Below are 24,982 nucleotides of genomic sequence, written 5' to 3' on the forward strand. Positions count from 1 at the left end.
GTCCCGCCGGAGGATGAAGGGAAAGGGGAGAAGGCAAGCGCCGCCGCGCAATAATTATATAATAAAACTCCTATTTTGTAGGTAAAATATTAGTTTTTATACATCATAAATATTTTAAATAGTGAAATTCTTTTAAAATATAATATTTGAATGAGAAGTGGGACCTACAATTGTGGTAGAGTCGGTGTTCGGATTCCAATTTCAATCATTTTTGTTAAATATTTTAATAAATTTATACAATTTTGAAAAAGAGATAAAAAGCTAATATTTACATTTTAAATAATAAGAATACTTATTTATTTATTTATTATTATTATAAATGAGGGTGTTTTTATGTATAAATTAACCTTAAAGTTACTTAAAACAAACAAAACTACACATTAAATTCCACGAAATTTACTCTACGCGCCATTTTAATGAAAAGCAACGAGTTAATAACTTCGTAGAACGATTGAGAAATCGACGGCACCGATATTAGTAGTCGGAGTAATCATCGAACTCCATCGGTTAAAAATTTGGGATTTGATTCCGGTCCAAGAAAGCGATTACGCGCATAGAGAAGGATTCGAGGTCTAATTGTCCGCCGGATCCTTGCTCTCCGGTCGGAGGATTCTTCATCCTAGGGTTTTGTTTTTCTTCATATCATTTGTTCTCTGGATCATTATCCTCCGACCTATGTTCAAGTTTTGGTATGTTTTTTTTTACTATTTTTCGTGTTTAATTTCATGTATTTGGATTGGGCTTCTCTTGTTTAGTCGGTTTCAACTCTGATTGTTCGATTTTTGGGGGTTCCGGCCAGTCTGTGCATCATTTTCTTGATTAAGCTGCCTTCTCAACTTCGTTACGAATTGATTTTAGACCGACTTGGTTCATGATTGGTTTTCGATTTTGTGGCTGTGAATTAAGAGGTTTAATTGTTTATATCTGTATCGCTACCTGCTGTTTGAACTTCCTTTGTTCAAGAATCTGCTTGACGTGCACGACATCTGGCTTTTATGCTCAATTTTTTCAAATTTTCTTGTTGCACGACAAAGGAAAACGTTTGAGTGTTTGATATCGCCGAGAATGTAAGTTGGTCTCGTTTGAGGATCCTTAGGGACATGTTTACTCTGCGTAGAGCTTGGTCGGACCGCATTCAAGCATTTTGAGTCCCACGCATTTCCCCCATGCTGTGTTGGTACTTGGCAAATCCAATTTATTGGGTCCCTACCATTTTATTTTTAAAGACCTTCTTCGCAGTGTACCTTAGGTGAGAAGTGATGGACTAATGCAAGCAAAAGAGTGAGTGAGTGTTATGAATCACGGATCTTCACAATGATATGATATTGTCCACTTTGAGCATAAGCTCTCGTGGCTTTGTTTTTTGTTTCCCCAAAAAGGTCTCTTACCAATGGAGATGTATTCCTTACTTATAAACCCATGATCATCCCCTTAATTAGTCGATGTGGGACTCCTCTCCTAATCATTTGGAAGCGTGTCGTTGCCCCTGTTATGTTTCTGAAGCAACATTTGGAAAGTTTGTACTCGAATAAAGCAACCACATACAACTTTCGAAAGAGTGTATGCTCTTTCATGTTGGTTGCAGAAATCAACAATTGGAAAAGGATTAGCATTCCTTCATCTGAATTTGGCAACACTTTTTTTATTACCGAGCACTGTACTTCCTCATAGTTCAGTTAAAAAGGAAATGCCTTTTTTGCAACATTTTTCACTGAATCGTGATTTGATCTGATTCCATTTAAACCGATGTTTTTCTGGGTATGATTTGCGAAGTCATTGACCCATTCGAGTGTTTTTGTATCTACTTTCAGGGGATCTCAAGAGGAACAGGTGCGTCCTCCACAAGATGTTACCACACAGTCATGGTATCCACCCTCTGTTAGCTCCTCTCGCCCTGCAACCCCAGGTAGCACCTCCTCCAATCATTCCAGTCCACAAAGGCTTTCTGGTAGGCCACAGTCTCCATCACACGTTTCCCCTGCTGAAGCTGCCGGCATTATTTCTGCTTTGAAGGACAAAAGGTAAAGCTCAAGGTCCATGAATACAAAAAATTATGCTTGTGCCCACTACTTTCTTTGATTCTCATTCATATTCAGAAGTTTATGGTTTTTGGATTATTTTTGTGCAGTTCGAGTTTCCTTTTTTTGGCTCTTTGTACCTATGTAGTCCTTTTCAGTCAATGTTAGTGCCAAAAATTTTAATGCTTTTGAGGAGTGGAAAACCCACTCATCTTTTGTGTGTGTGTGTTTTAATAAGATTTGAACTTCATTAGTGAAATAAAGCTACATGTGTGTGTTTCTCGTCAAGGACGTTCTTTAAGTGATCATTCTTGTAAGTTAATATATGATGTTTGCATGTTTATAGGTACTGTTGTACAATTTTTTTTTTTATTTAATTAATTTTGCTTCTGATTTCAAATGCTTGTTATGATTCGAACCAGATTTCAATGTTCTTTATTTCGTCGTTTCAGGATATTGATCCCTCTCTTTTTTCTCCCCTTTTAAATTTGGTCAGTGTTGATGAGTTGCGAAAGCTTTTGTCAGACAAGGATGCATATAATCAGTTCCTCCTTTCACTTGACCAGATCAAAACTCAGAACAATGTAAGCTACATTTTCTTCCCTTAGTTCTTAAACTTACTCAATTGTGAAGCTGAAATGTAAGAAATATAAGTTGAAGTTTAATTGGGTTGTTTTTGATAGAAGAGAACTAATATGTTCACCTGATGGTTCTCAAGTATGTCGAGCAGATTGTTTATTTAACTATTCATGCAGCCTTTCTATTTCTGATTCCATACTAGCAAATTGCTGAGTGTTTTCTTGATCTTTCCTAGTATACTGCTTGTAAGCATAGGGTATTCATCCTCTCTATTTTCATTATTTCAATGAGTAGTTCATTTCTTAATCAAAGAAACAATCCGTTCTTAATCGATATTAAGATTTGCAGGATTTTCTTTCCTGTATTATATCTTTCCCGACTTAGATTATTTTGAATTAAAGGTGGGAGCTGGCAATATCTCAAGAATAGCATCATAGGATTGAGAGGAACATATGATTTTATAGAGGTGGAGAGGTCGTGTGATGAAGTTCGGGAGGTGGTGAGTTTCAATGCCTCCTCGTGCACTTCCATCACTAAACCTTTTGATAACTATGTGAATGAGATACAACTGAATTTAGCGTAACTGACTTGTGTTACCGAGGAACTGTTCGCTTCACGATTTCTTATGTTTATCGTGTGGTTTCTATAGTTGGTCCCTATTATGTCTCTCTTATGTAAACTGTTCCTGATTGGTTCCTTCTCTTTTTCATTTTTTTCATAATTGTCACCAGCTAAAAGATGAGCTGCGCAAGGAAACTCTTCAGCTTGCTAGTAAGTAACATAGCTTTTTTTTTAGTGACTTTTATGCTTGCCTTTTATTCTAAGCACATCTTTACGGGACAAATGTTAATCATGATATTAACTTGAAAAGGTGAGAACTTGGAAAAGGAACCATGCATCATGGAACTCAGAAACCAGGTATGGGTTTATCAGAAAATGGTGAATTCTCTTGCCCTTTATGCTACCTCCCTTTTGTTTATTCTCTCACAGTGCAGAATTATTCGGACAACGGAACTGGCAGCGGCCGAGGAGAAGCTAAACGAGCTTGACCGAAAGAAAGAGGACATTATGAAGCTCTGTTCTCCTGCTTCACTTCTCAAAAGGCTTCAAGGTATATCGTGATAGTCGTTTTCGGATTTTTGGTCGCAAATTGGCTCAGATTATTGAAACGTTTTGTTTGCAGAGAGAATGAAAGAGACAGAAGAGGAGTCGGAGAAGGTGCACATGCAGCTCCTTGAGAGAGAGATAGATTTGAGTTCATTTACTCATAAATACAAGAAGCTGCGTATGAATTACCACCGGCGAGCTCTCATTCAACTTGCTGCCAGAACCACCTGAAACTAAACAGCACAATACTGATCACAGTGGCAGTGAGGTATATTCTTAACCGACAAAATTGACTGCCTTACTGCTACTGCTACAAGCTGTTCTGTTTCAGGGTGGAGGTTGAAATCATTTGAATCATCCATCCCAGATGTGTTTTCTACCAGTTTGTGTGGGTTCGTTTTAGTGATGATAATAAGTTGATTCTTTTTCACTTTGATGAATGGTTGTAAAGATGATATCTGTGCTGTTTTGTTTGGCATCATTTTTCTACCCAGGCCCCCTTATCATTTTTCTCTACTTTTTATGTAATTAACACTTCATCATAAGTAGATTTATTGGAGTTTGGACTTGTAATTTAACCTTTTCTAAAATATATACATACATACATAGTTATGCAATGTGATACTATTTGACTTTATCAAATGATGTCTTGACATGTTCATTTCATACATTTTAATCTAACTTTTTAGCAATACCTTGCATATTAAGCTTTTATCTTTTTTAACGGCTTAAGCCCATCGCTCGTAGATATTGTCTACACCCTAAGGAATGTTTCGTTTCTCCTTCGACTGATGTAAGACCTCACAATCCATCCCGTTTGAGGGCTAGCATTCTCGTTGGCACACCGTCCGATATCTGAAAGTCTAATATAATTTACTAGATATTGTGTTTTTCCTTCATGGACTTCTTCTCAAAATTTTATAATGCTCTTTTGTTTTTTTAAGAATCTATTTCTTGTACGTAGGATTGTTTAGTTCTTCATTTTGACTTTCGTTTAGGGTTTAGGGTTTTAGAAATTTTACGAGATTACAGAAAAAGTAAAAGGATGGTGATAAAAATACTATAAATTTCATGGATTCACAAGATCAGTAACAGGAACTTGGAATGCAGAAAAAAAAGGAGGAGTTTCAGTAATTACTCCCCCCACCGTTATCATCGGAGCCATCTGTATCAGGTTCCTCGCACATAGGCGAAGTGAAGTAAAATGGTCCTAGCACGTACTTGACCAAATCGCGATACACCAAGCTCGGTCCCCGGAGTTGAACGCCAGAGCGGCCGCCGGCAAAATCAGTCATGGTGTTGCAGGACGGATCCGGAGACGAAACGAGCCGAACCGAGCATTTCTTGGGGTTCAATTTCTTGCCGTGCATCACCTTTTCCATTTTGATATCAAATTGCCCTAATTCGTCCGTTAGATCACTCGTATAGTGTATCACTCTGCTTCTCTCGTCCAAACACGTTACAGATACCTTACAATCTGCAATCCAGATCGTCGAAGATTAACATAATCGGAGAAAGCGATTGCAATTTTAAAGGTGGAATTTGTTCCCTAATAATTCTGTATTACCTTTGAGCGGTTTGCCATTGATCCACTCGTTCCACCCCTGGGTGCAGTCCTGGCAGAGAACTTTTCCGCCGATATGAATGATGTCGTATTCGTTCGTCGCTGCTACAATGTTGATGCAGCCGATTAGAACAGAAGCCGCCATTGTGAGCCGCAATAGAGGTCCCATCTTGAAGTTGTGGTGTCTGTAAAAGCCAGTGTGTGTGTGGGTGGGTGAGGGTTGCGGAGGTTCATATAGCGAAGGAAGAAGGAGGTGGAGAGGCACTACTTGCCGACGTGCGTTCCACCATGGGAGCGTCAAGGTAAGCAACATTGGTTTATATATTGGATTATCCGCTCGTAAGTCAACGATCACAAACATTCCTTCAATTAAAATTTTCAACTTTTTTCTCGTTTGTTTTGTGTTCGTAAAATTTTAGCATAAATTTTGCTATTATGTAATTCTTGTTAGACTTAAAATTTTAATGTTAATCTAATTTCATTATTTGCATAAAAATACTTGTTTTTGTTTTAATAAACTTACAAGTTTGATATTTATTACAAAACTTATACTACATGCCTACCATACTTGTCCTCTAAATATCTAAATATTTGCCTTATACTACCTATAATATTTGTCCTCGTTTATTATAAGATAAATATCGACAAATATTTAAATATTTGCCTTACACTACAAGCCTACTATATTTGTTATTATTATTTCCTTACACTTCATTTATTATTATTTCCTTTGTAGGTAGGTTAAACAAACATTTTCATGATATCAAAACCCTTTCGATTGGTAGAAGAACCTTTCTTTTAGGAAGCTGTAATGTAATAAAGACAACTGTATTACACCTACAAACATTACGCCTACAAATTCATTACTTTCACAAATTCTATGATAAAAAACACATTTACTTATAATAAAGCCAGCCAAATAATTTCAATGGGTTTCATCAACCAAGATATTTCAGTAATCTGTAAATAACATAACTTCACAATATACAACATTCTAACCATATTGCCGGAAATTGACAACTCAAAACACATTACATACCCTCGTAACCAAATGTATTTTACTTTAAAGCAAAACAAAAACTGGGGAAGCATCACTCCGATCTACTTTTCTGCATCCAATCATTCCATGTTTATCGCCTCTGGTGCGGGTTTGGCAGTAAACTCACCTCTATACATCAAAGCAATCCAGCAGTTTTCAAGGCTGCTTGAATGTCCTCATCAGAGTCCCGAACCTGGAAATTCAAATTTCAAAAGGCGCTGAGATAGAAACTCAATATCTAGGCTGGATCAGGAAACTGAGTGGAATTCAAATGTGATCACCCAGAGAAGGAATCTTACCTCTGTTACTTCAGAGTTAAAATGGTTCTGAATTTTGTCCATTCGCATGATCTCCACATCACCACAGAGCAAGTTAAACACAGCTCCTGCAGCGATCACACAACAGCCATGGGTTTTCAGTTAACCAAATACCAAGAAGATATCAAGTGATTCTTCATTACAATTAATACTACAGAAGATTTATTAAGAAGCTAGTCTAAGAGATTGATTCTAACCCCTAAAATGTTGCTTAAGGATCTACAAACTTAGATACATAAGCATAATAGAAACAGAAGCTTACCCTTGCGCCCAAAACGACCTGCCCGACCAATTCTATGGAGGTACACCTCATAGTTAGGCTCAGATTGTGAGGAAGATCTGAATTTCATCGCTTCTGAAGAAGATTCATATTTCAGAGGAAGATCATAATTGATAACTAGATTGACCTAGAAAAAGAAGATATATCAGGGGTCTGAAAAGGCATCAAGTATGGGATATAGCATCAAAAAAACAAAAGGGAAGATAGGGAACTGATATCCGCACACCTGTTGCTGGTCAAACCCTCGAGATAGAAGGTCAGTCGAAATGAGAACTTTGGTCAAACCATCCTTAAACTCTTTTATTATTTTGTCTCTATCTTCAGTCGTCAGTGCCCCTTGAATGGTAGTCACATCATAACCATAATCAACCAGTGCCTTATGTAACATGCTTGCACTGTTTCTTGTGCGCACAAATATAATTGTCTGACCCAATTTCTCTCCAAGTTCAAAAATTCTATCTTTTATGATCCGAATTTTTGCTAATTCATATGGACATATCACCTTGTATTGCTTCACACCCTCCAAGGATAGTTCTTCCTTCTTAACAAAAAGTTGGTTGTAGTCTTTGACAACCCTAGAGACAAAGTTTTTAACAGTCTCATCGAATGTAGCAGAGAACAGAAGCACCTGAGACAATTTTTTTTTAGAGAAGAAAACAACCGAGATTAAATGGTTGAATGAACAAGTATATAATCACACGATTAAATGATGACATATGCATACGGTTGTTTAATAATATAGACAAACCTGGCAATGAGGGCTACTTTTCTCAATGTCCCTCATGATTCTCAACGAATCATCCCTAAAGCCATCCTGTAACCAAAAAAAAAAAAAAANAAAAAAAAAAAAAAAAAGTAACTACAATACTCATCCTCACAATTACTCAAAACAAAAATTACATGGACCATCATTAATGATACAAAAATATACATGAAGAAACAATGTTCTTAAATAACACATCAAGAAGAGATCAGACTACTTCCATGGGCACAAATGCATATAAAGTTTATAGATAATAACTTACCTCGCTAAGCATATGATCAGCCTCATCAAAAACAAGAATCTTCACGCAACTTACGCCCAGCTTCCTCGATGACATCCATTTCTTTATTGTGCCAGGAGTTCCAATCACAACTTGTGCAGTTATTGGTGGTCGCTTTGACATAGGTACATAGTTAGCACTGTCGGCAGGAACTGCACACTCTGAAGTTATCCCAGTGTATTTTCCCATTTTCTTAAGAACTTCAATATTCTGCAATAATAGTAATATTAACATTAATATTAATATTAATATTAATATTAATATAAAAGAATCAAGATCTAGCATAAATAAGTGCCAAAGACATTCAGTTAAAGAAAGGGGGAACTTATGCCTGCATGGCTAACTCCCTTGTAGGACATATGCAAAATGCCTGAGGAGCCTTCAAGTTCACATCAACGCGACTCAACATCCCAAGCACAAAACAAGTAGTTTTTCCAGAACCATTGTGTGCTTGAGCTATTAAATCTTTGTACGGAGGAGTCAAGATCATAGGTAGACTTATAGCTTGAATTTTACTTGGCTTTTGGAATTTCATCTCAACATACAACCCCTTCAAAATCTCTGGAGATAGATTCAGATCCTCAAAAGTACTGGCTGATGAATATGGAGTATCACCAGTTGTCACCTACACCGAATGAAAAAAGAATTAACCGAATAGCATAACAATGAAGTTCGCATTGCTCCGATGTCTAAGCACACGAACTAAAGCTTCAAAACAACTTCACTGATCGTCAACTATCTCGAAAGAGTTCTTATTTACGTAGATCGGGAAATTCAAACATGTTAATCTGATGCACGAAGAATCAAATCCCGGACTGTTGTATACAGCCCGTTCTTATTTATGTAGATCGGGAATTTCAATTATGTCACTTCGATGCACGAAGAACCAAATCTTACAGCCATAACATAAAGCTCTTTAATCCTCGCTTAAACCCTAAATGCTTCGTCATCTAAAATCGGACAAGAATATTCCACATCAAATTCATCTGTATCGCTTTTCTATGCCAATTCCAATAAGCTATTTCAACCTATACTTGCGCGCGCACTCGATAGATAGATAGAGAGAGAGAGAGAGAGAGAGAGACTTACCGCTGTGATGTTAGAGTCTTCGGGTTCTTCAAGAGTTTTTTCGTCTTGGATTTTAAGAGATTCCATGTACTCGGAAGGCGCAGAGGATGAATCTCCAGCATCGCCTACATCATCGTCTTCTTCATCGCCCCAAGCACGTTTGGGAACTGGTGTAACTACGGGTGGGGTAGTGGCGGTAACGGCGGCGGCGGCGGTAGAGGCGTTGCTGGTGGTAGAGTCTGGAGCCGCGGGATCTGCCATTGGTGATTCGCGCTGAAACAGAAAAATAATTGCTTACGTGTTCCGCTAGCTGCGTTTAAATAGTGCATCTCTCGAAGTAAAGTCGGTCCATAGCTGTCGGATCCGGCCCAACATTTTGAAGCCCAGCCCATTAATTACTAACTAAATTAAAACCCATTCGTTAACATTTTCCTTTCTTTTTTGTTTTTTTGTTTTTTTTTTAATTCTCTTGTTTTCTATTTTTTAACGAACAAAAACAAAGCTTAATTTATAAACTATTTTTGTTTCTTTTTATTTTTTCATTATAAAGTAAAATTAAGTTTATAAACACTCATTTTCACGTAATTTTTTAAAATTATTTTAAAAAACAAACGAAATGTAATATATATATAAATTTAATAGATATTTAAAAGTTTACCGACAAAAATAAAATAAACGTAAAGGTGTGACATTAAAATAAATATTTAAAAAGGTTAAAATAAATATTTATTTATTTATAATATTTAGAGAGGGATGATTTATTATTATTATTATTATTTTATGGAAGGTATGTGTTTAAATAGGTGAAAAAAATAAATAAAATCTTTCTTATTTGACTCATTTTGTACCTAACAAATATAAAAAGAAAGGAAACAAATCAAGAAGTAATATTAGTATTAATAATTTACGCATATTGAAAAATTGCAAAAATAAAAAATATATTTAATTTAAAAGTTAAAAGGGCCAACATTGATATTTTAATAATTTATGTTCATGGACAAAGATAGAAATATTATAAAAGTTTGGGCCAAATTTGACAACTTTTCTTTTTTTGGGGGGAAAATACAAATTTGACCGTTTGAAAGTTAAAAAATGAACAACAAACAGCCAAAACGAGATTTAAAGCGTAAATGGATAAGAGGGCTATTTTCGACTTTTCACACCCACGTACGATTGCCTTTGGCCTGTATATGCTGGAGCAGATCCATGGCGGGATTAAGCTTGAGCTTTATAAACCGAATTTATTATTATTAGTTAATCCAAAATAAAATATTTTCTTGCTTACTGTTCTTCATCTCTCTTTCTATTTCACTGCAATGTGCAGGAACAATCCCATAAACCCAACTTTGCTCATAAATCTTCCCATTTCACAACTCAAAACCTTCAAAATTTCACCGAAATGCGGGCTTTCTCTTCCTTGATCTTGGCCTTAGCTGCCGTTGTTCTGCCGGCAGCGGTGGTTTACTGCGGCTTCCCCGTCCCACTTCTCTCTCTGCAGAGGGCCTTCCCTTCTTCTCGCCCTGTCCAACTCGAAACCCTTAGAGCTCGGGACCGACTAAGGCATGCCAGAATGTTGCAAGGTGTCGTCGACTTCTCAGTCGAAGGTTCTTCCGATCCATTGCTCATCGGGTATTGTTTGCTCTTCATCTGTAAATTATTTTGTTATTTTTAGTTGTTGGATGTGTTCTTAAATTATCTACTGTAGGACTCTTATGATTTTCTTGGATTATAATCGATTCTGTGTTTCGTGATATTTTCGTCCACGTGATACTCTGTTTAGCGGCTGGTAGGGCGTTCAGGTGCCGAGAGAGAGATAGAGAGATAGAGAGGTGTGGAAACAGACCAGAGAAGGCGAAGAAGGATGATCGAATTGATATATACTGACTTAAAACTGGAAAAATGCTTTATATTCCCATTTTCATTTTCTTTTGTTGTTCTAATAGGGAAGTAATAATAAATGCTACTTCAATTCTTTCTTGGGTTTTTCTTGTTCTTCTTTATTTAAATATTTCTTGTGGATGCTACTTTCTGTTTTGATTTGATTGGACTAACTCTCTGAACTTTGTTGTGGAGTAAACTTGTTATTCGTTGTTAATGGCATGCTCAGGCTTTACTTTACGAAAGTCAAATTGGGCACTCCCCCAAGGGAATTTACGGTGCAGATCGACACTGGAAGTGATATTTTGTGGGTGAACTGCAATTCCTGCAATGGATGCCCCACATCAAGTGGACTTGGAGTAAGGGTCTTTCTTTTCACCTCCTCTCTTGCTAGTGTCAAATTGCCCTATGGCCTCCACGCTAGAGTCCTTATTTTAGTTTACCCTGTGCAGATTCAACTAAATTTCTTTGATGCTTCCATCTCATCAAGTTCTTCACTCATCTCCTGTTCTGACCCAATATGCAAGTCTGCATTCCAAACAACTGGAACACAGTGTCTATCTCAGAGTAAACCATGCAGTTACACCTTTCAGTATGGTGATGGAAGTGGAACATCAGGTTATTATGTATCTGAGTCCATGTACTTCGACATGGTTATGGGACCTTCTATGATTGTTAACTCTTCAGCTACTGTTGTTTTTGGGTGAGTTGGGTTAATTACTTTTTGAATTTCCTAACATATGTAATTCAATTGGACTCTATGCGGATGAAATAACTATTTTACCATATAGAAGATTTCGGTTGGAGGGGAACAAACCATTCCTTGAAAAGATGTGGAAACCTCTCATCCCTAGTAGACGCGTTTTAAAAACCTTGAGGGGAAGCCCGAAAGTGAAAGCTCAAAGAGGACAATATTTGCTAGCGGTGGGCTTGAGCTATTACAAATGGTATAAGAGCCAGACACTGATCGCCAGCGAGGACGCTGGACCCTCAAGGAGGGTGGATTGTGAGATCCCACCTCGGCTGGAGAGGGGAACAAAGCATTCTTTGTAAGGGTGTGGAGACCTCTCTCCAGCAGACGTATTTTAAAAACTTTGAGGGGAAGCTTGGAAGGGAAGACCCAAAAAAGACAATATTTGCTAGCAGTGGGCTTGGGCTTGGGCGGTTACACTTTCAAACAACTTTGACGGTTGTTTTCCAAGTGTATGCACATCAATAAGAATATAAGGTTAATGTTTGTCTCATCATACCACACTTATGTTTTGATACCAAATACAATATGTCCTCTGTTATGGTCTAAATATATTTCCTCCTCGCTCAATTCAACAAATATGCATTCTACTCTTACATTTTTCTGGAAATGCTGAAAGCATCTTATGAATCTATGAATGCAGTTGTAGCACCTATCAGTCAGGAGACTTGACTAAATCAGACCATGCAATTGATGGCATTTTTGGATTTGGCCCCGGGGATTTGTCTGTCATATCACAGTTGTCAGCTCGAGGGGTAACCCCTAAAGTATTTTCCCATTGTTTAAAAGGAGAAGGAAATGGTGGCGGTATATTGGTTCTTGGTGAGGTTTTGGAGCCAGGCATTGTGTATAGCCCACTCGTGCCCTCTCAGTACGTCCATATTAGAGAATAATCTGTCAATTTTAGTGGCTCATTCAAATTATATTCAGAAAGTTTTTGGTATCTCAGAAGTAAAAAAGTTGCAACTAATTTCTATTTATGGAATTAATTTATTTAAGCCAAAACAACTGCCAGTTTGAATGTGCTTCTTACGTATTTCATTGCTGCAAACCTTTTGGAATGCGTAAGCTACTAATAGATAGAATTTCCTTTCTCACAAATGATTGTTCTTTAATAGTTATTTTGTTTTGGAAGCTCTCTTCCAATCTCTTTCTTGCATAATTGAGAGCTCATTCCCTAGCTTTGAATCTAGGGAGAAGAAAATTTAAACATTTTATCAGTTTCTATGACTTTTTTTTTTTTTTTTTCCAAGTAATGAATTTGTGTTGGCACCCAACTGCGTGGTTCACCTGTTTTCAGGTTTTTATTTCACATTTGTGCGCTTCTGTTAATAGACAAATGTACTACTTCTGTTGAAAGTTTAACTCTATTTTGAAATATCATCAGGCCTCACTATAACTTATACCTGCAAAGCATTGCTGTCAATGGTCAGACACTGCCAATTGATCCATCTGTGTTTGCAACATCAAACAATCGAGGAACTATTGTAGACTCTGGGACAACATTGGCTTACCTTGTTGAAGAAGCTTATACTCCGTTTGTCAACGCTGTAAGTATGTTTTTTATACCATTTTAAAGGTTAAAGGTCAAATGGAACTTTTGAAATGATAAGGGCCTACTCAATATGTGTTTTTCTTTTGACATGTTTAGATAACTGCTGCTGTTTCCCAATCTGTGACTCCTACTATTTCAAAGGGCAACCAGTGTTATCTAGTATCCACCAGGTCTGTCTCTACTTTCAACTCTTTAAAAAGGGGTGCAGTTTGATCTTCAACTTACCCAATAACTGAATGGGGCAAAATTCTCTTCTATGTCCAGTGTAGGCGAGATATTTCCTCTGGTTAGCTTAAACTTCGCGGGCAGTGCATCTATGGTGTTAAAACCTGAACAATATCTTATGCATCTTGGCTTTTATGTAAGTTGTTTTAGATTCATTCTTTCTTTCCATGTATACCAACCATGTAGGAATATTCGATATTGTTCTTTCCTTGCAGGATGGTGCTGCATTATGGTGTATTGGTTTTCAGAAAGTTCAGGAAGGAGTAACGATTTTAGGAGGTTAGTCCCTGAACTTGGACCTTCTTTTTGAATGTGAATATCTCCCAAAATCTTGGTAATGAAACGCTCCAACTTCTTTTTGTAAAAATCAATTTGCACCTGCTATCATATATAGGATTCAACAGTTCATTACATTACCACACTGTATCACACGACTCCACGGATCAATGTGCACGTGGACTTTATGTTGAGGATTGTTGGGAGGGAGTCTAATCATGGGTTTATAAGTAAGGAATACATCTCCATTGGTACGAGACCTCCTGAGAAAACCAAAAGCAAAACCATGAGAGCTTATACTCAAAGTGGACAATATCATACCATTGTGGAGGGTTGTGATTCCTAACACTTTATCCTTAAACCTCATTTTTCATGTCTTCGTCTTTGCAGATATAGTTATGAAAGACAAGATATTTGTATATGACTTGGCTCGCCAGCGAATTGGGTGGGCAAATTATGATTGTAAGTTGAGAACATACAAGGCAGTGTGTACAAATCTGTACAATCCCATGGAACAACTTTAAACGTATCAGTCATTTCCAGGTTCCCAAGCGGTAAACGTATCAGTCACATCTGAGAAGAACAGGTTCGTGAATGCAGGACAGTTGAGCGTGAGCGGTTCGACCCGAGATAAACTCCTCCAATCATCAACTATGGAAGCATTAGCAGTGTTAGTGAGTCTCAGTTTGTTCATCCATTTCCAGCTTCTTCGACGTTAAATCTGTAGTTCTCCCTTAAAATCCCCATTCTTTACACCAATTGTTTGCCCCCTCCAGTCCAGTATGATGCCTATGATTGGCGGTGGCTGTGTAGTGCTATTACTTTTAGACCATTGGAGATGCGATGGACCCAAAAAGATGAATATTCTGGCCCACTTCTTAATTTGGGCCTGTAATCGGGCCCATATTTTGAGAAATGCCAGTAATTGTAAATTATGTGCTAATAAAATTATGGATCGATTAAATTTACTTTTCTATTTAATAGAAAATTATAGATTTGAGTTTAATAAATTTATAATTTCTTTTAAAAAATTTATAATTAAAATTTGAAAATATTAAAACCTTTAACCTTAGTCCAGAAAAAAAAAAGCGTTAAAAAAGGTTCTTCAATTTAAAAAAATTAAATTAAATTAAATTAAATTAAATACAAATAACAAAATTTGCTTAATTTCCCCCGTAAACGAGGGAAGGGTAAAAAGAATTCACTCATTAATTATTAAAATAATAATAATTAATTAATTCAGTTTTATCTTTGACTTTGTAGCCTTTTGGAACGGGGATTCTTCAACCACATGACAGCTAAAAAATAATAAATAAATAAATAAATAAATAATTGGGTTTGAAGCGTTCTCTAAAGGAGGTTGCAGCTATAACTGCTGAAGCTGTGGATCCATGCAGAATCCTCACTCTCTAAAATCGTACTCTTCTCTCTAAACCCGTTCTATAAAAACGACATTTCAATCCTTTTTTGTTCTCTTTCACTCTCTGCATTTATTCCATTGTTAACCAGAGATTCCTGTAACCGTCATCGGCATTATTCCAAAGAAGGAAGTGATTACCAGACTTCAGGTTTGGGTTGTTGTGGTTTTTCTGTTATTATTTTTTTTATGATTTGATGATGATGGTTTGTTTTTGTGGTTTGAATCTCTACCTGTTCCAGGAGTTCGCGATTTCCCTTTTGTAATGGCGGCGGTTCCTCAGACGGCGGTTCATGCCTCTCCGGCTTCGCTCTATGTTGGCGACCTTCATCCTGATGTCACTGATGGTCAGCTCTTTGATGCTTTCTCTGGATTCAAGAGCCTCGCCTCTGTTCGTATCTGTAGAGATTCCGCCACTGGACGCTCTCTCTCTTATGGCTACGTCAATTTCATGTCTCCGCAAGACGGTATTCATTTTTTATTCTGTCATAATTTCTCGTCTCATTCTTGTGTGTGCTTTGATTTTGTTTTTGTTCTTTTTCAATCGGGCGATTAAAGGCGTTTGTATCGTTCTTGCGTTGGATTTTTGCTTTCCTTTTTCTTTCTTGCGTTGAGAAATCAAATGACGATCGATATAGAACATTATATTCGAGTCTTTGGATTCTTTGAGATTCCGATGAACTTTCTTTTTGTCATTTAATTTATGGCAGAAAAAATGTTTGCTTATCACTGTTATATTCTTGATCTTGAGATTTCATAAATAATAAAGAAGTTGATTGAATTGCAATTATTTAATTCAATAGGTTGATTAGCAGTCGGTTAAGGCTTCTGTTTTTTTCTCCTTTATTTATTTATCTGCTTACACCAAATTTCTTTTCTGTTTCTTGAATAGATTTGGTCATTTCAGGATGCTTTATCCACCATTTGTTGCTTATTTGGAAATGCTGCTTTCTATGATTGGTTCTTGCATAATATTTGAAGCTAAACATACATTGGAGCTTATGATTTTGTGACTGCCTTATTATGTCTATATAATTTAAAACAGCTACCAACGCGATAGAGGCAATGAATCACAGAATGCTCAATGGAAGAGCGATTCGAGTCATGTGGTCACGCCGCGATCCTGGTGCAAGAAAAAGTGGAATTGGAAACGTGTTTGTTAAGGTTTATGCTGTTTTTACAGAGAGAATAATTGGCTTATAGAATCAATATCGGGTTATTCATGAAACTTACATTTTAATATGGTCTTTTGTTCTTTTTCTGGTTAACTTGACTAACCATTGCAGAACTTGAGCGATTCAATCAATGGTTTAGGACTTCAAGAGCTATTTAAGAAATTTGGAAATGTTCTGTCCAGCAAAGTAGTCACATCCGATGATGGGAAGAGCAAAGGATACGGCTTTGTTCAATTTGAGTCTGAGGAGTCCGCAAAAGCTGCCATAGAGTCACTGAATGGTTTTACCATTGGGGATAAGCAGATGTAAATACAGCACTTCTTATCATCAGCCATGCAATGATCGCCTGATGTGATGAAATATACATGAGCGTTCATAATTTGAAGTAACTGTGCAATGCTTATTATTTGTATGTATAATTAATTTTCACTCACCATACATGTGTTACAGATATGTCGGAAAGTTTATCTGGAAGAGTGAACGAGTCTTGGCCAATCCTGATGTTAAATACACCAATTTGTATGTGAAAAATCTTGACTCAGAGATCGGGGAAGAGCATTTGCAGGAAAAGTTTTCTGAGTTCGGAAAGATTTCCAGCATGATTATTTCAAGGGATGAGAATGGAATGTCAAGAGGTTTTGGCTTTATAAACTTTGTGAACCCTGATGATGCGAAACGGGCATTAGAAGCACTTAATGGATCGCAACTGGGTACAGATGCATCTTTGTCCCCTTTGTCTTTAACTAGATTTTTTGATGTTAACTCAATTTGATGTGTTTTTTTGATCTCACTATGTTCTTTCTTTACCAGGTTCTAAGCGTATCTACATTGCACGGGCACAGAAGAAGACAGAGCGTGAGGAAGTATTACGTCGACGTTACGAAGAGAAATGTAAAGAGCAGGTCTTAAAATATAAGGTACCATTCAAAACTCGTCCTTTTTAATTGTTGGTATAATTATAGTCTCTTTCTCCCAATAAACAATATCAACTATTATGTAGGGCTCAAATGTGTATGTGAAGAACATTGACGATGGTGTTACTGATGAAGAACTAAGAGAGCTTTTCAGTCCGTGTGGCACCATCACTTCATCAAAACTTATGCGAGATGACAAGGGAATAAACAAAGGGTTTGGATTTGTCTGCTTCTCCAATCCTGACGAAGCTAAAAGAGCCGTGAACAGTTTGCAAGGTAATTATTACATGAGCGCATTGAACTATCAATACATAAATTATCTTAAATTGTTTCACGGGTGCTTTGATGTGCTGTTTCTGATTTGTTTGAAGTTTTGAAGGAAGTTTTCATTCCTCCCTACTGAAACTGAAAATTGGGTTGAGTTAAGTAGAGTTTAAGAAAGAATGTTCAGTTGTGAATTATTGGATTGCAAAAACACTGGATTGCCTTTCTTTGGAATTGGCATCCTTTTCTTGTTCTTGAGTAAAGCTATCATTTCTTAAGTTCTATTGGTCAAGTCTCTACTAATTACCTTTCTTTGGACACTGGATAACGTATACTCAATAGGATATATGTTTCACGGGAAGCCACTCTATTTGGCTATAGCACAAAGAAAAGTGGATAGACAAATGCAACTGAGGAATCAGTTTGCACAACGGATGGCAGCGATGCTAGGACAGTCAACAATTTTTCAGGGTGGATGCACACCTTATTATTACCCAGCACCATGTGTTGTTCCACAAGTTCCATCTCGTTCAGGTTTGACGTTTCAGCCTTTAGGAATGAACCCTGCGTGGAGAGCTAATGCCTTCACATCTCCTGCAAGACCTGCTTTTCAACCTACACCTGTACCTATTGTAAGTTGCAACTTTTCTTGGATTAAACCTGGATGTCTTCTGCAGCCCAGCAGTTTTTGTATAATATGTGATCTTATAAAATAATTATAATGTATTATTTCTGCATTTTTTTTTCTTTTCAGAAAAAGGGGAATTATTATTAAGAGTTAAAACTTTGTTAACTTGTGAAAGCAATCTTTCTTAGCATCTTAACTTTTATTCCACAGATTCCGAATGCTTCGAGGCAACCCAGGCAAAACAGAGGCAAAATAAATGGACCAATGCTTTCTCATCAAAATGGTGTCCAATCTGTCTATTATATGCACAATTCACAAGATGCCCATCAACCAGGAGTTACTGATAAATCATCCGGCAATCAGCAGGTAAGCTATTCTAGTCTTTCTACAAATTATTCACTTACTTTCTCTTGCCTCTTGCTTGTTCCATTCATCTGAATTCGGAGTGGAATAGACTTTCTATGAATGGTTTCTGTGGAATAGATTTTCAATTTTCTTGTCCAACGTAATGTAATTGGAGGTGTTTTGGACTTGAGCACTAATTTGGAAAAAGTTGGAGTCAGTCATAGACCATCCAAAAATGTAGTTATCATATGGTGTGTTCTACCGTAAAATATTGTTTTCTGAGGCTTCTGCTGTAGTGGACCGGACAGGTTAAGTATGTCCCAAATGCTCGCCCATGTGAAAGAAACAAAACTTCTGGAGTCTCAGCTGCCGCTTTTAATTCTGCTGGAGATGTCTCTCAGGGATCCCAAATACTGAGCAGCATCCTTTCTTCCTCTCCCCCAGACCAACAAAAACAGATCCTTGGGGAGCACCTCTACCCCCTTGTCCAAAAATGCAAGGTAACTGATCGACCACGATACTTAATAGCATGTCTAGGAGTGATCTTGAAATGACTAAATCATTTTATTCATGTTCAAAATCACTCCGAAATATGTTTTCGATCCTTTCAAATCAATTTTGATTGTAGGCCACCGAACATTAAATAGATTTTGAATGATTAAAGACACATTCTAAACTAATGACACTTGCAGCCGGAGCTTGCTGCGAAGATTACTGGGATGCTTCTGGAGATGGACAACTCGGAATTACTGCTTCTGTTAGAGTCACCTGAATCTCTAGTTGCCAAGGTTGAAGAAGCAGTGCAGGTGCTTAAGATCTCAAAGAGTAAGCTGTCCAACCAAGACTCCGATTTCCATACCGGCTGAGCTTGCAGTCAGCGCAGCTAAAAGGGAACCAAAACTGCTCCAACTTTAATTCACTTTCTCAGTGAATTCTTTACCGGAGAATAATTTTTTTGAATTTTTGATACCGATCATCGGCTGGCTGGTGGCCGATTGACTGCTGGAATGGAAGAGAGTTGTTTACAGATTTCGTAGTAGTTTTTTTGCCATTTTATTTTGAGGAACATTTTAATCTTCCCTTGTTTAGAAAACTACTAACATTTAGTAGTCCATTAGTAGTACCCTTTTCTTTTGCCAGGATCAGAATGGATGCTTGTTTCGAAATTAGATTTGTTGAATCGTGTTTTTCTAATTTTCAAGCCTATGTTTCTGTTATTTAATGGTTATTTATTTATTTATTTATTTATATTATCTGAAATGGGCTAGTTTTGACTGGGTTTGGTTGATTTTTGTGTAGAAATGTTTTGTTGAAAGACGTTTTCAAAATTACAAATTTCTCTTATCATCAAGAAAAAAAAAAAAAAAAAAAAAAAAAACCCCACATTTTTCTTTTATAAATCTTTTAACACATAATTTCAATTTTTTTTTAGTTTTAAAAAGCACAAATTTTTATTTGTGCTTTGATATCGTGAATTTAATTTGTGTCTATTTGATATTTGTTTCTTTAAAATTTTAAAATTACAAATGTATTTGGTTTACAATTTTTTATTTTTTATTTTTAATTCACAAATCTACTGTATAAATACAAACCTTACACTATTAAATTAAAATATTAAGTGTCATAATTTTATAAGTAATTTGTTAGGAATCACGACTTTTCACAATGTATGATATTGTTCATTTTGAGCATAAGCTCTCATGGCTTCCCAAAAGATCTCGTACCAATGAAGATGTATTCCTTACTACCAACCCTCCTCGACATAAAATGGATTTGGAGAATATTATAAAGTATTTCCCCCAATACAGATTATTCTATGAAGAAGCTTTGTCCTTGTGGAGTTAGTTTTATCAGACGACGATTCCTTTCGATCCAGAGCTTTGTGATCTGGATTTTCTTTCTGCCCTTGCTGTTCTTGCTCCTGTTCTTGCTGTTCTTGCTCCTGTTCTTGCTCCTGTTGTTCTTGCTTTCTTAACATCTCAATTGCATCTTTCAACTGATTCACTTCATTTGAAAGCTTCTCCAAATTCTCACTTGTCACTGCCTTTTCTTCTTTGATCTGCAACACAACAAACCTGAAATCCTCAATTTGTTATGAGATAAAAGCAAAATTGAGTTCAGAAAAGAAGAAGAATGAAACCTTTAATTCAGCCATTTGCCTATTCAACTCTCTTACTTCATTCCCCACCTTCTCTAACATCCTTCTCTTCGTTTCCATTTCAAGTTTCGTTTTACAATCTTCAATCTCCAAATTCTTCTCTCTTATCATCTTCGATTGTTCCTTCAATCTCTTCTTAATCTTCTTTACTTCTCTCACAAGCAACCTGTTCTCTGTTCTTTGCCCTTCCACCTGCTCTGCAACTCCCAAATATTCTGACACCAAACCCTCAAACCTCTTGCTTTCTTCTTCCATCCACAAAACCTCCCTTTCCAAGAAACTGATATGACCCATATCCATAACCAAGGTGTTCTTCATCTCCACCAGCAAAGCTTCCCTTTCTTTTAAATTTTGGTACCTAATGAACTGCTTCTCTATTTCCACTTCTTTTTTTTCAAGCTCTTCAACTCTGTCTTTTAAGCTTTGAATTACCTTCTTCTCAACATTGGCTTTTTGTTCCTCTGTTTCTGAAATTTCCTCATCCTCTAAAGGAATTGAAAATGAAGAACAATTATGGCTGCTAAAGTGCCTATTTTCCATGAGTTTTTCCATCATTATGGCGCATATGCCACCTGCGGCAGAACAAGCTAGAGGAATGCCAATTTTTAATACCACTGCCCCCAACTTACCAGTTTTTGAACATGTATTTGCCATCTGATAATCTTCTTCCTACGTAAAAGTAAAAGTCCTTCCTTTTTTGGCCGACGTGGATCAGAGCGATTCGAGCGCCCGCACCTCGTCCCCACCGGATTTTTGGTACGAAAATGAATGAAGAATTGGGAGAATTGTGAAGTTTTGTTATGAAAATGGTGTAAAAGATTCGTTACCAATCTGTTAAACCGGATTGTCCTTTGCTTTTTCAACGATTCCTTGGCTTTCAAACTATCTTTTAAGGACTGGGGAATTCTTTGAGCTGAATCAACTTTGGTGTCTATGGATGAACATGCTTCCTGTCATTCTATTCTTCTAATATTAACTTTGGCATAGCCACTTATGTATTGAGGAATTATTGTGTACTTTAACTACGTATCGGTGTAGCCTCACGATTTTAAAACACGTCTACTAGGAGAAAGTTTCCACATCCTTAAAATGTTCCGCTCTCCTCTCCAACCGACATGGGATCTCATAATCCATCTCCTTGGGGACTAGCGTCCTCACTAGCATACAGTTAAATGTCAGGCTAAGATATCATTTGTAACGGTTGAAATTTACCGCTAGCAGATATTGTATGTTTTAGCTCGTTACATATAGTCGTCAGTCTTACAATTTTAAAACATGTCTACTATGGAGAGGGTTTAGCTCTCCTTTATAAGGAATGGTTTGTTTCTTTTTCCAACTGACGTAGGATCTCACGATCCATCCTCTTAGGGGTCAACGTCCTTGCTAGCACACCGCTAAGTGTCAGTATTTGATACCATCTGTAACAATCCAAACTCACCATAAAAAGATATTATTCGCTTGGATCGTTACATGTCGTTGTCAGTTTCCACTCTTATAAAAAATATTTCGTTTCTTTTCTCTAACCGATGTGAGATCTCACGATTTTTCTGAGCGGTCATATGGCTTCGTGGAGCGTCTATCGAATGTTCAATTGACAACAAATTTGACAAGCATTTATATTTTATACCGGCTTAACTTTAGAGCTACAAACCATGACTTTCAAAGCCCGAGGTTCCAACTCTTCTTTGAACCTGTCTCTAACAATCTTATCTATCTTTTGCCTTTCATCCTCCTTACTTGCATCATAATACTTATCTTGTCTCGACTTTCATGTGATCGGTTGGGCGTCACTTTTATGTTACCACCTTTGCTTGTTTGCACGTAAAGTTGCAGCCAGACCAAGACGAGAGTAAGTTGTGACATTCTCCTTCACTTAAACTAGTGAACGTTTTTAATAACTTCCTCACGTATCGTGGATTGTAACACTATCTCTTGCAACAACCAAATTGTTACATTTCTAAGAACTCAAAACTTTAAAATGTCGGTAATCGTTACCAATTTGAACTGATCCTTCATTATTTTAAATATTAAAGCATGTCATTCTAGACATTATATATTCCTATTTATTTAATCAAAATTATATATATATATATATATAATGCTTTTCACTCACCCAGCTTGACACGTGGTTGCATCGTGACACGTGGAGGTTAATCAGCGCAAAACATCAAACCACCGACCTCGGCCATAATACGGGACGTGTCATCGGCCAGGGGACATAAGTAGCTCGACTACGTGTAGTTTAGTATCCGACGTACACGTGGCTTCCCCTTAAGCACTAAGAAACGACGTGTCGGTTCTACAGGGATCGAATCACATAGTTCTCCATCGGTGTTTATATAAGTCTAGCGGCGACCGCCGAACAGCAACTCAAAAAACTATCAACAAGCATCCACAAGAGGAACGCGATAAAATTAAAATCACATTTGGAGAAAATTCCGGTGAAGATCTCAATGGCGTCGAAGGAAATGAAGAAGGAGAGAGCAGAGGTAGCGGCGAGGCTTGCTGCTTCCGATCTCAGAGACATTAACAGAGACGAGGAGCAGCACGCAGCGGCGCCTGGAACCGAGAAAAAAGCCACGGTGGAGGTCGTGGAGACGGACCGGGCGGCGGCACATGATCAGCAGCAGAGGTCCGGCGTGATTGGATCTGTACTGAAGGCGGTGCAGGACACGTATGAACACGCGAAGGAGGCGGTGGTTGGGAAGAGCCAGGAAGCGGAGGAGAGAGGTCAGGAGGTGAAGGACGCGTCGGCGGAGAAGGCAAGAGAGACGACAGAGGAGGCGAAGAGGAAAATGGACGAGTATGGAAGTGCAGCGGCAGAGAAGGCGAGGGAGACGAAGGAAGCCACCGGCGATACGGTGGCGTCGGCGAGAGGGAAAATGAGTGAATATGGAGAGAAAACGAAGGACAAGACAGGCGAATACACAGATTATGCGGCGGATAAGGCGAGGGAGACGAAGGACGCGGCGGCAAGAAAAGCAGGGGAATACAAAGACTATACAGCGGAGAAGACGACGGAGGCTACAGAATCCGCAAAAGGAAAGGCCGGCGAGTATAAGGATTACGCAGCGGAGAAGGCGAGGGAAGCAAAGGACGCTGCGGCGAGAAAAGCAGGGGAATACAAAGATTACACAGCGGAGAAGGCAAAGGAAGCGAAGGACGCTGCGGCTAGAAAAGCAGGGGAATACAAAGATTACACCGCGGAGAAGACTAGGGAAGCGACAGAATCGGCGAAGGGGAAGGCCGGTGAGTACAAAGATTTCGCGGCAGAGAAGGCGAATGAAACGAAGGAGAAGGCAGCAGAGTACAAGGATTACACGGAGGAGAAGGCGAAGGAGACGAAGGATGCAGCGGCAAGGAAGGCAGGGGAATACAGAGACTATACAGCGGAGAAAGCGAGAGAGACATCGGAGTACACGGCGGAGAAGGCTAAAGAAGGAAAGGACACTACAGTAAGCAAACTCGGGGAATTGAGAGATTCAGCGGCGGATGCTGCAAAGAGAGCCATGGAGTACTTATCTGGAAAGAAAGAGGAAGCCAAGGAGAAATCTTTCGAGACTAAAGAAGCCGCCAAGGTAACTTCAAATTCTTTCATATCAGGACTACACCACAAAATCCTGCACTAACAATAGGAATGGCAGGAAAAGATGGGCGAATCGGAGGAGGCCGCGAGGAGGAAGATGGAGGAGCTGAGGCTGCAGGGAGGAGGGAGCGACAGAGAAGAAGCAAAAGTGACATTAGAGCGTAATAGGTAAAACAAATACACCCTTTTTACTGTTTATTTGGAAGATACATCTTTGAAATTGTTTATGTCGTCTTGGCAGAGGCAGTGGCGGGAAGGGGGGAGACACGGTGGTGGTAGGGATGGAGGAGACAAGGCCGGGGGCGCTGGCCTCGACTTTGAAGCAGGCGGACGACATGGCGGGGCAGACTTTCAACGACGTTGGTCGAATGGACGAGGATCGTTCGAAGGATCGTCAGGGAAAAATGTGAAATCTGATATGAAAAATGCGCTAGCTAGTGTTGATCGTTGATCGTTGATCGTTGATCGTCGTCTGTTTTCTGCTGCACTTTTCTTTTTTCGAATAATGAATTTTCATATTTGGGAACCGTACAGTACAGTTTTGTGCTTATTTTGGATGGATCGATGGATGAACTGTGTAATAAAAAAAATAAAAACAAAAACAAAAGATTGTATAAATGGCTGCCATGTGAATGTTCTGTTCGTGGGTTCAAATCTCTGCTTTAGACTAAAGCTTCAAGTTTCCGCTTTTGCAACTCCCAATTTATGGGCATGAACATCACGGACATCACAATTTTTAAATAATTTTTGTAGCAATTTCAACGTAATTTTCAAATGAGCCCGAGCCCAATCCTA

General features: G+C 38.0%; 7 protein-coding genes across 9 annotated transcripts; 4 read left to right on the top strand and 3 right to left on the bottom strand.

Moving 5' to 3' along the window:
• The first annotated feature begins 409 nt into the window (after window positions 1-409).
• On the top strand, window positions 410-4,321 carry LOC111791805 (vacuolar protein-sorting-associated protein 37 homolog 1-like). The gene is made up of 7 exons (XM_023673288.1): window positions 410-689; window positions 1,812-2,021; window positions 2,515-2,602; window positions 3,329-3,368; window positions 3,469-3,515; window positions 3,588-3,708; window positions 3,781-4,321. Exons 1-7 carry the CDS (start codon window positions 676-678, stop codon window positions 3,933-3,935), a joined length of 675 nt encoding a protein of 224 aa, XP_023529056.1. The 5' UTR covers window positions 410-675; the 3' UTR covers window positions 3,936-4,321.
• Window positions 4,322-4,742: 421 nt separating this feature from the next.
• Window positions 4,743-5,616, bottom strand: LOC111791287. Its single transcript, XM_023672567.1, has 2 exons — window positions 5,272-5,616; window positions 4,743-5,181 (listed from the first exon to the last, which is right to left on the bottom strand). Exons 1-2 carry the CDS (start codon window positions 5,579-5,581, stop codon window positions 4,832-4,834), a joined length of 660 nt encoding a protein of 219 aa, XP_023528335.1. The 5' UTR covers window positions 5,582-5,616; the 3' UTR covers window positions 4,743-4,831.
• A 552-nt stretch (window positions 5,617-6,168) lies between these two features.
• LOC111790904 (DEAD-box ATP-dependent RNA helicase 38) lies at window positions 6,169-9,301 on the bottom strand. The gene is made up of 8 exons (XM_023672028.1): window positions 9,037-9,301; window positions 8,279-8,572; window positions 7,930-8,157; window positions 7,653-7,718; window positions 7,131-7,532; window positions 6,887-7,031; window positions 6,607-6,692; window positions 6,169-6,500 (listed from the first exon to the last, which is right to left on the bottom strand). The coding sequence occupies exons 1-8, from the start codon at window positions 9,274-9,276 to the stop codon at window positions 6,444-6,446; spliced, it is 1,518 nt and encodes a 505-aa protein (XP_023527796.1). The 5' UTR covers window positions 9,277-9,301; the 3' UTR covers window positions 6,169-6,443.
• A 958-nt stretch (window positions 9,302-10,259) lies between these two features.
• Window positions 10,260-14,668, top strand: LOC111790905 (aspartic proteinase-like protein 2). Of its 3 annotated transcripts, none has more exons than XM_023672029.1 (10): window positions 10,262-10,644; window positions 11,123-11,252; window positions 11,346-11,596; window positions 12,288-12,515; window positions 13,032-13,194; window positions 13,296-13,369; window positions 13,464-13,560; window positions 13,640-13,703; window positions 14,091-14,162; window positions 14,244-14,668. In XM_023672029.1, the coding sequence occupies exons 1-10, from the start codon at window positions 10,415-10,417 to the stop codon at window positions 14,417-14,419; spliced, it is 1,485 nt and encodes a 494-aa protein (XP_023527797.1). In that variant the 5' UTR covers window positions 10,262-10,414; the 3' UTR covers window positions 14,420-14,668. The 3 variants fall into 3 exon arrangements, with proteins under 3 accessions (XP_023527798.1, XP_023527797.1, XP_023527799.1); XM_023672031.1 differs by having other exon boundaries at window positions 10,553-10,644; window positions 10,796-11,252; XM_023672030.1 differs by lacking the exons at window positions 14,091-14,162; window positions 14,244-14,668 and adding an exon at window positions 13,819-13,932 and having other exon boundaries at window positions 10,260-10,644.
• Window positions 14,669-15,036: 368 nt separating this feature from the next.
• Window positions 15,037-19,617, top strand: LOC111790907 (polyadenylate-binding protein 7-like). The gene is given in 13 exon segments (XM_023672032.1): window positions 15,037-15,117; window positions 15,210-15,268; window positions 15,360-15,584; window positions 16,163-16,281; window positions 16,404-16,597; window positions 16,743-17,002; window positions 17,103-17,209; window positions 17,293-17,482; window positions 17,813-18,102; window positions 18,309-18,464; window positions 18,740-18,943; window positions 19,136-19,290; window positions 19,292-19,617. Coding segments are annotated over 13 exon segments (2,052 nt in total). The 5' UTR covers window positions 15,037-15,091; the 3' UTR covers window positions 19,359-19,617.
• A 558-nt stretch (window positions 19,618-20,175) lies between these two features.
• Window positions 20,176-21,354, bottom strand: LOC111790908 (golgin subfamily A member 6-like protein 22). The gene is made up of 2 exons (XM_023672033.1): window positions 20,584-21,354; window positions 20,176-20,502 (listed from the first exon to the last, which is right to left on the bottom strand). The coding sequence occupies exons 1-2, from the start codon at window positions 21,253-21,255 to the stop codon at window positions 20,227-20,229; spliced, it is 948 nt and encodes a 315-aa protein (XP_023527801.1). The 5' UTR covers window positions 21,256-21,354; the 3' UTR covers window positions 20,176-20,226.
• Window positions 21,355-22,980: 1,626 nt separating this feature from the next.
• On the top strand, window positions 22,981-24,825 carry LOC111790909 (embryonic protein DC-8-like). The gene is made up of 3 exons (XM_023672035.1): window positions 22,981-24,179; window positions 24,246-24,355; window positions 24,429-24,825. The coding sequence occupies exons 1-3, from the start codon at window positions 23,055-23,057 to the stop codon at window positions 24,595-24,597; spliced, it is 1,404 nt and encodes a 467-aa protein (XP_023527803.1). The 5' UTR covers window positions 22,981-23,054; the 3' UTR covers window positions 24,598-24,825.
• The last annotated feature ends 157 nt before the right edge of the window (window positions 24,826-24,982 follow it).

The sequence above is a fragment of the Cucurbita pepo genome, chromosome LG03 (genome assembly GCF_002806865.2).
Source record: "Cucurbita pepo subsp. pepo cultivar mu-cu-16 chromosome LG03, ASM280686v2, whole genome shotgun sequence".
In the NCBI taxonomy this organism is placed as follows: domain Eukaryota; kingdom Viridiplantae; phylum Streptophyta; class Magnoliopsida; order Cucurbitales; family Cucurbitaceae; genus Cucurbita; species Cucurbita pepo.

What these genes read in the sequence shown, in the direction of transcription:
- LOC111791805 (XM_023673288.1), top strand. An exon ending in AGATCAAAACTCAGAACAAT is followed by an intron (nt 2,603 to 3,328) that starts GTAAGCTACATT and finishes AATTGTCACCAG; the next exon opens with CTAAAAGATGAGCTGCGCAA. An exon ending in TCATGGAACTCAGAAACCAG is followed by an intron (nt 3,516 to 3,587) that starts GTATGGGTTTAT and finishes ATTCTCTCACAG; the next exon opens with TGCAGAATTATTCGGACAAC.
- LOC111791287 (XM_023672567.1), bottom strand. Translation starts at nt 5,581, where the DNA reads ATGTTGCTTACCTTGACGCTCCCATGGTGGAACGCACGTCGGCAAGTA. An exon ending in CAATGGCAAACCGCTCAAAG is followed by an intron (nt 5,182 to 5,271) that starts GTAATACAGAAT and finishes TCTGGATTGCAG; the next exon opens with ATTGTAAGGTATCTGTAACG.
- LOC111790904 (XM_023672028.1), bottom strand. Translation starts at nt 9,276, where the DNA reads ATGGCAGATCCCGCGGCTCCAGACTCTACCACCAGCAACGCCTCTACC. An exon ending in AAGACTCTAACATCACAGCG is followed by an intron (nt 8,573 to 9,036) that starts GTAAGTCTCTCT and finishes CATTCGGTGTAG; the next exon opens with GTGACAACTGGTGATACTCC. An exon ending in CTGATCATATGCTTAGCGAG is followed by an intron (nt 7,719 to 7,929) that starts GTAAGTTATTAT and finishes TTTTGGTTACAG; the next exon opens with GATGGCTTTAGGGATGATTC.
- LOC111790905 (XM_023672029.1), top strand. Translation starts at nt 10,415, where the DNA reads ATGCGGGCTTTCTCTTCCTTGATCTTGGCCTTAGCTGCCGTTGTTCTG. An exon ending in TGTTATCTAGTATCCACCAG is followed by an intron (nt 13,370 to 13,463) that starts GTCTGTCTCTAC and finishes TTCTATGTCCAG; the next exon opens with TGTAGGCGAGATATTTCCTC. An exon ending in TTATGCATCTTGGCTTTTAT is followed by an intron (nt 13,561 to 13,639) that starts GTAAGTTGTTTT and finishes CTTTCCTTGCAG; the next exon opens with GATGGTGCTGCATTATGGTG.
- LOC111790908 (XM_023672033.1), bottom strand. Translation starts at nt 21,255, where the DNA reads ATGGCAAATACATGTTCAAAAACTGGTAAGTTGGGGGCAGTGGTATTA. An exon ending in GGCAAATGGCTGAATTAAAG is followed by an intron (nt 20,503 to 20,583) that starts GTTTCATTCTTC and finishes GTTGTGTTGCAG; the next exon opens with ATCAAAGAAGAAAAGGCAGT.
- LOC111790909 (XM_023672035.1), top strand. Translation starts at nt 23,055, where the DNA reads ATGGCGTCGAAGGAAATGAAGAAGGAGAGAGCAGAGGTAGCGGCGAGG. An exon ending in AGACTAAAGAAGCCGCCAAG is followed by an intron (nt 24,180 to 24,245) that starts GTAACTTCAAAT and finishes TAGGAATGGCAG; the next exon opens with GAAAAGATGGGCGAATCGGA. An exon ending in GTGACATTAGAGCGTAATAG is followed by an intron (nt 24,356 to 24,428) that starts GTAAAACAAATA and finishes TCGTCTTGGCAG; the next exon opens with AGGCAGTGGCGGGAAGGGGG.